Source organism: Panthera leo, chromosome F3, assembly GCF_018350215.1.
Source record: "Panthera leo isolate Ple1 chromosome F3, P.leo_Ple1_pat1.1, whole genome shotgun sequence".
Lineage (NCBI taxonomy): Eukaryota > Metazoa > Chordata > Mammalia > Carnivora > Felidae > Panthera > Panthera leo.
In genome coordinates, this window is record NC_056696.1 from 27935735 (window position 1) to 27948324 (window position 12590).

The 12590-nt window shown below is 34.8% G+C and overlaps 1 protein-coding gene across 3 annotated transcripts in view; it reads left to right on the forward strand.

Moving 5' to 3' along the window:
* ACBD6 (acyl-CoA binding domain containing 6) overlaps window positions 1–12590 on the forward strand; it is a 202239-nt gene that overhangs the window by 58569 nt on the left and 131080 nt on the right. For all 3 annotated transcript variants that reach the window (XM_042924611.1, XM_042924612.1, XM_042924613.1), the window contains exon 4: window positions 10780–10862. In XM_042924611.1, coding sequence (XP_042780545.1) covers window positions 10780–10862 — 83 coding nt within the window. The remainder of the gene's footprint in view (window positions 1–10779; window positions 10863–12590) is intronic.

The following is a 12590-nucleotide window of genomic DNA, read 5'->3' on the forward strand; positions in this document are numbered from 1 at the left end:
GAGGGGAAGGAAAAAAAAAAAAAAAGAGGTTAGCGTGGGAGAGACCAAAGCATAAGAGACTTAAAAACTGAGAACAAACCGAGGGTTGATGGGGGGTGGGAGGGAGGGGAGGGTAGGTGATGGGCATTGAAGAGGGCATCTTTTGAGATGAGCACTGGGTGTTGTATGGAAACCAATTTGACAATAAATTTCATATATTAAAAAAAAAAGTAATACCATCTTACAAGGTCATTAGGACTATTTGTGAGTACCTGTTTCACTACAGTTTTACCAAATTGGATAATTTTGTTATCCTAATGGAATTAGTTTAAAGTTTCTTGCTCATTGATTTAATTTGCAGTTTTAAGTATTTTAAGCATTTATTTTTTTATTTAAATTCAAGTATAATTAGCATACAGTGTCATTCATTTCAGGTGTACAGTGTGGATTCAACAGTTCTTTAAAAAGTTTTTTTTAATGTTTATTTATTTTTGAGAGAGACAGAGACAGAGTGTGAGCTGGGGAGGGGCAGAGAGAGGGGGTGACACAGAATCCGAAGCAGGCTCCAGGCTCTAAGCTGTCAGCACAGAGCCCAACGTAGGGCTCATACTCACAGACTGCGAGATCATAAACCAAGCTGAAGTCGGATTCTTAACCAAGGAGCCACCCAGGTGCCATGTCCGCAATTCTGTACATTACTCAGTGCTCATCACAAGTGTACTCTTAGTTCCCTTTACTTATTTCACCCATCCCCTCCCCCCCCCCCCACCCTCCACCCCCCACCACCTACTTCCCCTCTGGCAACCACCAGTTCATTCTCTGTATTTAAGAGTCTGGTTTTTTGTTTGTCTCTTCTTTATTTCTTATATTCCACATATAAGTGAAATTATATGGTATTTGTCTTTCTCTGACTTATTTCAGCAAAAACACTAATTCAAAAAGATCTATGTACTGCTGCGTTTATTGCAGCATTATTTATAATAGCCAAGGTATGGAAGCAACCCTAGTGTCCATCCATAGGTGAATGGATAAAGAAGATCTAGCATGTATACGTATGTGTGTGTGTGCACACACAGAATGGAATATTACTCAGCCATTAAAAAGAATGAAGTGTTGCCATTTACAACAACGTGGATGGATCTAGAGGCTTTAAGTTGCCTTTTTAAAATAAGGAGACATGTTAAATGTTTTCCCAGGTATTGGTAACATTATTGATATTTATGTGTATATATGTGAATAAAACCCTAAACCTCTGTGTAACTTCAGGTATTTAATTATTGCCTGCTTATAACCATGGTCTGTTTATCCATTGGCTCCTAATGTTTTTCTTACATATGAGGTTGTTCAGTTATATTGCTTATAATATTATAGAGATACAAGTCATTTGTTTGTTTAAAATATAGCTACTTCTGCTTATTTTTACCATATTCTTACAGAAATGGTGTTTTAAGTATTTGAATGTTGATCTTTTATGATTTTCTTTAGTGCTTAAATCTAAGAAGATTTATATTTTCTAAATAGATACAAATATTCAGAATAATTTTCCAAAGAACATTTAAATATTAACCATTGTTTCTTTTCTAGAAACTCATAATGAGTTTAATTTTGCATGAGAGACATTTTAAGCTAGCATTAAGTAAAAATACTGCATAAAGATAAGTGTGTTACATGTTATACAGTGGAAGCTGGGCATGTGTACAATTGATCATCTTTATACCTTTGTTTTACAGTAGCCTAGAACCAAGACAGTTGACAATAGCCAGGAAATTTAGAAGACAAAATTAATGTATTTATTCTTAAATTTCATTATAGAGTGGTAAAAGAGCAACTTACTGTTTTTCGTTTTGTTGTACAGTGATAAAATTTATTTGGTGAATTATAAGAGTTCTATAAGAGTTCTATTAACCATATTAATTATCTGGAGAAATCATATATTTTGGTGATACAGGTTTAAGTATTTGGTTAAAAAAAGTGTGTTTTTCAGTTTTTTAATATATTTTTTAAAGTTTATTTTTTGATAGAGAGCAAGAGAAAAATATGAGTGGGGGAGGGGCAGAGAGAGAGGGAGAGGGAGAGAGAGGGAAGGAATCCCAGGCAGGCTCCACATTATCAGTGTGGAGCTGGATGTGGGTGGGACTCAAACTCACGAACTGTGAGATCATGACCTGAACTGAAATCAGACATTTAACTGACTGAGCCATCCAGGCACCTCATCAGTTTTTTTTATATTTTAAAAATCTACATTTTTGAGCTAGTGTATATAGTATATACGCAAAAAATAGTGGACACTGCTGAAATTTGGAGGTTTGGATAAAATACTTGCACATATTTCTCCTTTTTTTCTTTGATCTAAAAATTATTTTCCAATTGTAATTTAAGCATTTCTAGATAATTGACATTGATATTATTAAATATCCATTGTTGTTAAGGTTTTAGGAGTTGAATTTTTTTAAATATACTGTTTGTAATTTTAAGAGAAACTAAGGTTACAAACACATAGATTTGGGGCACCTGGGTGGCTCAGTCGGTTAAGCGTCTGACTTCAGCTCAGGTCATGATCTTGCAGTTCATGAGTTCAAGCCCCACGTCGGGCTCTGTGCTGACAGCCCAGAGCCTGGAGCTGCTTCAGATTCTGTGTGTGTCTCTCTCTCTGCCCCTCCCTGTTCATGCTCTGCCTCTCTCTCTCAAAAATAAATAATAAAACATTTTTAAAAAATTTAAAAAAAACACATAGATTTATGCAATTTATCTTTCTTGTGAAATTTTAGAAGTATTACTGTTATAAATTATAGCAGCCAACAATATTCTCATGGTAATTTTTTTTTAACACTCATGACAGACAATAGCTGAGATGAGGTAAATATTATAACTTTTTATAAAGCTTTTATTTACATTGAGAGACAGCAGGAGTCGAGGAGGGGCGGAGAGGTTGAGAGAGAGAATCTCAAGCAGGCTCTGTGCTGCTAGTGCAGGGCCCAGTGTGGAGGACACTGGGAGATCATGACCTGAAGCAAAACCAAGAGTTAGATGTTCAACTGACTGAGCCACCCAGCCACCCCACTATTCTTACTTTTACGTTTGGAAATGAATAAATACTCATGTTTCAGGGGAAAAAAAACTACAGTGAATATTGGTAAGGGATTATTAGAAAAATATTCTTTTTTAAGGACTTAGAACTATAGTATTGGTCATGTAATTGATTAAGTTCATAATTTATAATAAATCAGCTCCAAAAAAGTTGATATATGTTTAATTTTAAAGTTTCCTTTCAAATTATGTGTTTAATTTTTAAAACCAAAGTTAAGAAAGTGAACAGAATTTTAATTCAGAATATTATCAGTATATAATAATGGCTTCTAAAAGTAGCCTGGAGAGGTAACATAGTTAAATGAAAGAGCAGAAGCTTTGGATATCAGATCATCTTGTTTGAATCTTGATTTTGCCACTTACTATGTGGCACTGAGTACTTCATTTCTCCTATTTTCAGCTTTCTAATCTGTAAAGTGGAGGTACATTTCATCAAATATAAAGCAGACAGTTATTAAGTTCTTGACATTTAAAAAATTCTGTGTCTTAAAATTGGTATATTTGTGGGCTTTTTTCTTAGCATTCTAGAAAATAATGGTACTCTTTATAATTGATGTCTTAGATTAAGTGAATACAATAAAAATGCCAACTTTCTAGAATTGTTTTGAAGTTGGAATTAGATAATATATATAAAGTGCAAAGCACATGGAAGACACTCCTTAAGTTCTATTCCTTTTTTCTTAATGATAAGAGTTATTATGTTAAGTTTTTTATTTGTTTATTTGATTTTGGGATTGGTGGTTTTATCAGGAGATTCAAAGTTTAAGGGTATTAGAGGAAGACTCATGGTTCAATAATATAAGTCCCCACATCAGAACGTCTTGTTATCTGTATTACTGAGACGCTTTTGCTTTGAAGAGATGGCTGTATTTTGGCTAGTGATCATTAATTATATTAGCTTAACACTTATATAGTGTCCTCTTTGTGCTGGGCACTGTTCTGTTTTACATACGTATTTTATACCTTAAAGCACCCATATGAGATGGGTACTAATATTCCTATTTTTGCAAATGAGGAAACTTGGACAGAGAGGTTAATTTATCCAAATTTCTACAGCTAGACTTACAAACAAGTAAGGCAAACAAACCAATAAAAGAAAAACCAAACAAGGTAGCACATGGAAGCAAGAAACGCCCTCCTTGAATATATTAGCCTGATAATCTTTGGAATAGTTATTTTTCAGTTGGAAAAGAATGCTTCACAAGGTTTTAAATCTGGACTCTGCAACTAAGGTGGAATCTGAATCAAGTGATAAAGATTCAGCCAACAACTTATCCTTTCCCCTTTGAGTGAAGGAGCATTTCAGTGTCTCAAATAATATAGTCTGAGGCAATATAAGAATTGGCAAATTTTATCCTATTGGCTGCCAAATTGGAGTCTCTTTCTTTAACTGCTGATGTAACATAAAAATAACTTAATGGATTTTGAGTAGAGAGAGATGGAATAAACTTCTTAAGCCTCTATGAGAAACATCTCATTGGAGTGGAAATAGAAGGATAAGGTAGCCAAAGTTTACCCCTTCTTGTAGATGAAATAGATGGAGAGCAAAACTAATGCATCTTTGGCAGCTTTATTCTGAATTCAATCTGATAATGGCAGACTTTTTTTAAAATATTATTTCTGCTTAAAATACAGCCTTTTCCCTCCTCCACCAAAAAAAGTTGACACCAGCATTCTAACATGCACAACGCTTCAGAAAGAGAAATTAATCCCAGGAAGAAGAAATATATATTATAATCAGATGAGTCATTTTTTTCCTAAAGATTTTAATTAAAACTAAACTATGCTTTATATACAAAGACATTTATCATATCTTCGCTTATGTGTGAAAAAGTGAAAATAACCTAAAAATTGTCAGATAATGGTTAAGTAAATTATGCATGGAATATTATGTTAGATTTTAAATTAATGTGTGTGGGACTTCTGGGCATTGTGGAGTAATGGTGACAAGATTTACCCTTTTGTCTTAAACTGGAAGAAAACCAGGCACAATAGATGAAAAATAGTGATTTTCAGACATTGTACTAAAACTAGTATAAAACTAGGAAAAAAGAGAAACAAACAAAATGAGCCCCACAGTTGCCTAAGCTTATGGCCAGGAAACAATTTCCAAGCTGTAGTCCAGGGAGGAGGGTCCCAAAAGAATCTGACTCTCTTACTAATTTGAGCTGGAAAATGCAGGGCTGAATACTGGAGAGGATGTTCTTGCATAGAAAGAGAGTTTTAAAGATGTACAGAGGGATCCCTTTGGCTGAATACTAATCTGTGTGTGAGAAAGGAAACTAACAAGCTGAGGAAAGAAATACAAGAAAGCAGTAAGCCAAAATAATTCCTGGAGCTGACATATTTCATTTCATACTAGTCAGAGTGGAAAGAAAATTTAGTATATGGGACATAATGTTTTAGAGGCCTCAGAAGGATTTCTGTTTAGTAGTGAAGCTAAATTAAGCTCTGGATTAAAGGCTGCTCTGCCCCTGCCTTAACAGAACTTAAAAGTGAGCCTTGAAAGGATCAAATTGATTCCACATAACTGAATTCATACCAAAACAAAGTCTAACATAATTAAAAGAACACAACAACATCAAGCAAATGATTAAAATTCACAATGTCTTTTACAAAAAAAAGTAAAAGTCTTTCAGGCATGCAAAGATAGCAGGAAAATATGACTCCTAACCTGGAGAAAACCTGTGAATAAAAGCAGATGCAGAAAAGATAGAGATGAGAAAATTATAAATATATTTTATAAACCCAAGAAAGTTGAGGAAGGCATACAAACATAATGGGGAAGAGAAATAGAAGATACAAAGAGACCCAAATGGAATTTCTAGAGATGACAAAATAATTTCTAAAATGAAAAATATACTGCATAAGATTAACAGCAAATTAGACATTGCATAAGAAAAGATCAGTACTTGAAGATGTAGCAAGTGAACCTAATAAAAATGAAGCACACAACATAGAAAGACTGACTGAAAAATGAACAGAGCCCCAGTGAACTATGGGAAAATATCAAGCAGTGTAGCATGTATATAGTCCCAGAAGGAAGTGAAAAAGCAAGAGAGAGGAAAAGATAGGAGAAAAAAAAAATCCAAAACATTAATGATAGCTGAAATGTTAAAACATTTGATGAAAACTTATAAACCAGAGTTTTCAGCCTTTGCACCATTGATGTTTAGGGCTGAATAAGTTTTTGTTGTAGAGGGCTGCCCTGTACATTGTAAGATGTCTAGCAACATCTCTGGACTCTACTGTCTAGATGCTTATCCGACTGATCCACCCAGGCACCCCATAAACTATGGACTTTAATTAATTACATGTACTACATTAATGTAAGATGTTAACAATGGAAAATTTGGGAGAGGGAAGAATATGGGAACTTTCTGTACTTTCCACTCGATTTTCTGTAAACCTGAAACTCTAAAAAATAAAGGCTATTAGATAAAAAAAAACTGTGCTCATCGCTTTCCAAAATACCATATAATTCTTCATTATTAGTATGTGTTTTCACAGCAAATAATTGCCAAGCAGATCACAGGTGTTTTTCTAAATTGCCTATTCACATTAAGAGGTTCAGTGAATGACACCAACAGAAACTGTGATTGTCTTGTGAATAACCTTGTGTTCTTGCTTCTGTCTTGCCCCCTAAAATATACTAATCAGCCTTCAGCAAAAAACACGAATACATAAATTCTGTAACATTCTAAGCATACCCTCACACTAAGGCCTGTGCACTGGCTGTTTCCTGTACCTGGAACAATATTCCCTAGATATTTGCAAGGCTCACCTCTCTACCTCTTTTATGTCTTTATTCATATGACCTTCTCAGTGAGGCCCTCCTGACCTTATTTAAAATTACAGTTCTCTTCCCCACATTAATTTTTTTTCCATAGCACTGATCATTTTTAATATTAGAAAACTTATTTCTCTCTCTCTCTCAGACATTACATGATTTCAGTGTGTTAGTATTGTATCCTGCAATTTCGCTAGATTTGTTTATTAGTTCTTTCAGTTTCTTGTGGTCTATATGTGTGTATGTGGGAGGGATCTTTAGGATTTTCTGCATATAAGATCATGTCATCTGTGAATGGAAATAATTTTATTTCTTCCTTTCCAATTTGAATGACCTCTTTTATTTTCCTTGCCTAATTGCTCTGGCTAAGATTTCCAATACCATGTTGAAAAGAAGTGTTAAGAGTGGGCATCCTTCCTTTGTTCCTGATCTTTGAGGAAAAACTTTAAGTTTTTCACTATTGAGTGTGCAGTTAGCTGTTGCTTTTCATATTTGGCCTTTAGTATGTTGAAATAATTTCCTTCTATTTTTGGTTTATTGAGTGTTGTTGTTGTTTTTTTATGAAAGGGTGTTGAATTTTGTCAAATACTTTTTTCTGTACCAATTGAGATGATCATGTAGCTTTCCTTCATTTTGTTTTGTGATGTTTTTCATGTGTTGAACCATACTGTCCTTACGTTCACAGGAATAAATCCCACTTGGTCATGATATGTAATCCTTTTAATGTATTCAGTTTGCTAGTATTTAGTTGAGGGTTTTTTCATCAGTATTCCTCAGATATTGTTCTGTAGTTTTCTTCTAGTTTCTTTGTCTGGCTTTGGCATTAGGGTAACGCTGGCCTCATAAAATGAGGTTAGGTATGTTGCCTCTTCTTCAGATTTTTGGAAGAGTTTGAGAAGGATTAGGTTTTAATTCTTTAAATGTTTGGTAAAATTCTTTAGTGAAATGTTCTGGTCCTGGGCTTTTCTTTTTTGGGAGATTTTAAATTTCTGAACCAATCTCCTTAATGGTTATAGGTTTCTTCAGATTTTTTATACATAATTTTATCATGGTAGGTTCTATATGTCTAGAATTTATGTATTTCTTCTACATTATCCAACATGTTGGCATATCATTGTTTATAGCAGTCTCTTAAAATTCTCTTTCATTTCTGTGGTATTAGTGGTAAAGTCTCCTTTTTAGTTTCTGATTTTAGTTGTTTACTCTTTTTTCTTAGTTAATCTAGAGCAGCTCATTTCTTTCTATCACAGAATAATATTGTATTGTATAGATGTACCACAGTTAGGTTCTCTGTTCATCTGTTGAAGGACATCTTAGTTGTTTCTAGGTTTTGCCAGTTATTAAAAAAAACTGCTTTAAACATTGATGTTTTGTGGATATAAATTTTCAATTTGCAGGGGCGAGGGGGGTCAGTACCTAGAAGCAGAATTACTGGATCATATAGTAAGATTATATTCAGTTCTAGAAGAACTGCCAAAACCCTCTTCCAAAGTGGCTGTTCCATTTGCGTTTCCTCCAGCAATGAATGAGAGTTCCTGGTGGCTTTACATTTTTACCAGCATTTGGTGTTATCAGTCTTTTGGAATTTAGCCATTCTAAGAGGTATGTAGTAATGTCTCATTATTGTTTTAATTTTCACTTCCCTAATGACATATGATGTTGGACATCTTTTCATTTGCTTACCTGCCATCTGTGTATCTGTGTATCTTTTTTGGTAAGGTGTCTGTTCAGATCTCTTGCCCGTTTTAAAAATTGGAATACTTATACTATATTGAATAAAAGTGATGAGGGGGTGTCATCCTTGTCTTGATCTTAGAGGGAAAGCTTTGAGCTTTTAATCATTGAGTATGATGTTAGCTGTGGGTTTGTCATATATGCCCTCTATTATGCTGAGGTATGTTCCCTCTGTACCCACCTTGTTAGGAGTTTTTCTCATGAATGGGTGTTGAATTTTGTCAGATGCTTTTTCTGCATCTATTGAGATGATCATATGATTTTTATCCTTCATTTTGTTAATGTGGTACACGTAGATTTTCCCCTCTGGTATGTTCTTGGAGTCTGTTCTTTGTCAGGAAGCTGAGTGACGCACCCTTTCCTTGTTTTCAGTCTTGTCACTCATTTAGCAAGCATCTCTTGGACACCATCTGTGTTTCAACTTTATTGTACTAATGGAGTATGTATTTAGAACATAATTGAGTTGAATAAAATAGGTTCTCCCTATGGTATGTGCTTTTTTAGTATAAAGAAAACATTCTCTATTCTGGAAATTCTTTGCAGCATTTATTCTCTAAGAATGGTCTTCAGAGAAGAGAGGGATCTGGCATTTACTTGGTGCTTCTTACTTGCCAGCATCAACTAGTATACCTTGTCATTAAATTGTGACAGGAATTATTTATGATATTGTAGCTTTGTTTCTGTCATAAATTGGTAACTGCATCGATTCATCTCAAAAATTTCCACCCATTCTCAAAACTGGTTTTCCCAGTGATCTCAGGAACTAATAGAATATGCTGTCTCCAAGACCTTTTTCCTTTACCCAGTGGTTCACAAACCAAAAGTAACCACAAAAAGTGACAACAATAAAACAAAACCTCTTCTTTAAAGAACAGGGGGAGGGGTGGGGAACCAGGTATATGGGGATTACCTATATTTTTCTGAAGTGAAACTAGTTAATTAAACAATAACAGTATTAGTTTCTTTTTTTTTTATTATTTTAAAGTTTATTTTTGAGAGAGAGCGAGCACATGATCAGGGGAGGAGCAGAGAGAGAGAGAATCCCAAGCAGACTCTGCATTGTCAGCGCAGAATCCAGCATGGGGCTTGAACCCACAAACTGTGAGATCATGACCTGAGCTGAAATCCACAGTTGGATGCTTAACTAACTGAACCACCCAGGCACCCCTATTTTTTTTTTTTTTTTTATTTTAGAGAGCAAGAGAGAGAGCGTGAGTCAGGAAGAGGGGCACAGAGAGAGAGAATCCCAAGCAGGCTCCACGCTCAGTGCAGAGCCTGATGCAGTTCTCAACCCCGTGACCCTGGGACCCTGACTTGAGCCAAAATCAAGAATTGGACGCTCAACTGACTGAGCCACCCTGGCTCCCCTAAAAGTATTAGTTTTGATTCTAAGACATTTATGTTTAGAATTTTGATTTTGGCAGGGTGTCCTGGCCTAAAAACTGTCATTATTGCAGGAGATGTGGGCTTTTGCAGAGATTGCAATTTGAACCTTTTAGACAATAACATCCGAGTTTACTGCTTCCATATTATATGTTTTAGAAGAATCTTATTTCTAAATTAATCTTAATTTTGTGCTTTTTGAAAATATTGAGGGTCAGGGCCTATTGAATACTTAATTTTGGAAAGTGTTTCCATAACAATTTGCTTCTTTTTTTATTTATCTTAGGTCATAATTTCCTTTCCTTTCTCCTCCACCTTCTCTCCTTTATTTTTGCCACCAAAAAAATATTTTTTCTTTGTGTTTGAGTTTGAAGTTTTAGTATGGTTTAGTTTTTTTCTTATTTGGAAATTGTAATTTTGTTAATAATCTAGGTATGATTTTCCTGATCATGTTATAGGTCATATTTCATTTTCATTTTTCTACTGAGCATCAATATTCTCCACAGTGAACATAGCATCTTCTAATCAGCTAAGGGAATGGTGGGCTTCAGGTGGCTCCAGAGCTCAGTAGTGGAATGACCTTGGTTTGCTAGTGGGTACTCATTCCATTACTCTGATGACTTGAGAATCGTTTTGCCTTTTGGGTACCATCTTGAAATTGTTACTGGGGCCTCAGAGAAATTGTGGACCTCAAATCTTTAGTATTCCTTAGCAAAGTATTATTTTGGAACTATTTTAAATACACACTGCCTTAATCCATGTATCTTTTTCCACCTTCCTTCCTCCCTACCCCTGTCCCCATACAGTTACCTGAGAAGAAAGGAAAAGAAGCAAATACCGGTTTTGGTGGCCCCGTTGTTAGTTCTCTGTATCATGAAGAAATCATCAGGTAATTTTTCTTCTGGTATTGGGTAATAGGGATACATACATACATATATATGTGTATTTATGTGTGTGCATATGTATATGTGTGTTTGTGTGTATTTTTTTTAATCCTGAAAGCTTCAATTTGTGAAGAACTTTTTCTTAATGTGAAATGAAACTGATTTTGGTGGTATCTCTAGGAGGATAATAAATAGCAGGAAAGAATTTTTTAGGTGTTTTATCTTTGAGATCAATAAGTGTCTGAATCATTGCCAGATAGTAACCTTTTCCACCATGTAAGTAGTTGGTAGGGCAAGGTTTTGTGTCTCACACAGTCTAAAGCTGTGGATTTTTGTTGTTGATGTTGTTTTCCTCAAAATATCATCATTTCTTCGTGTGTATGTGTGCATGTGTATTTGTGTTCATGTTTATTTACAATACTGATAAAAATGCCGTTATCCTTTTTTTTTTTCTTAGTTTGGCTGTAATCTGAACTCAAGTATGTAAAGGGAGGTAGTGATCCAGTCTCATAAAGCTTGTACAATTTCTAAAAAATATTTATGTTCTTTTTTAGAAAACAAAGGTTTTTAATTTTTTGTTGTCATTGTTAAATTATCATTTCTTTTAAAGATTAGAAATCTTCTTGAGTATAAAACGGTACACCAAGGAGAATATTGTGGAGAGTCCTTAGAAAGTTAAACAGAATTACTATATGATCCAACAATTCTACTTTTGATTTTATATCTAAAAGAATTGAAAACAGGATCTCAGAAGACCCATGTTTACACACCCACGTTGACAGCAGCACTATTCATAGCAGCCAAGAGGTGGGAGCTACCCGGATGCCCATGGGCAGTTGAATGGATAAACAAAATGTGGTCTATACATATAATAGAATATTATGCAGCCTCAAAAAGGCAGGAAATTCTGACACATACTATAGAACATGGATGAAGCTTGAGGACATTATGCTAAGTGAAATAAGCCATTCACAAAAAGATAAATACAATATGGTTCCTCTATATGGAAGTATCAAGAGTAGTCAGATTCGTAGAAACAAAAAGTAGAATGGTAGTTGTCAGGAGCTGGAGGCAGTAGGAAATGGGGAGTTGTTATTTAATGGGTAAGGAGCTTCAGTTTTCCAAGATGAAAAAGTTCTGGGGACCAGTTGCACAACAGTGTGAATAATACTTAATACTACTGAACTGTATACTTAGAAATGGTTAAGAAGGTAAATTTTATGTTATGTAGGGTTTTTTAACTACAGTTAAAGAAATTCTTCGTGATCATCTCATATTATTTAACTAGGATCTTAAATTTTATGTATAAAATGTCTTGATTAATCTTTTTCTTTCAGTACCATGTGAAAATCAGGAAAGGGATTTTGTCCTGCTTTAAAGTCATGTGGCACATTCTACTAAGATTTTTACCTTACAAACAAATTTAAATAAGAATCTCTAATGCTGTTACACTTTTTGAGTTACCTGAACTTTATTTTTCTTACTTATTTACATGAAATGAATGAGCAGTAATTTTTTTAAATTTTTTAAAAATGTTTTATTTATTTTTGAGACAGAGAGAGACAGAGCATGAGCAGGGGAGGGGCAGAGAGAGAGACACACACAGAATCCGAAGCAGGCTCAGGATCTGAGCTGTCAGCACAGATCCTGAAGCGGGGCTCAAACTCACAAACCGCGAGATCATGACCCGAGCCGAAGTCGGACGCTTAACTGACTGAGCCACCCAGGTGCCC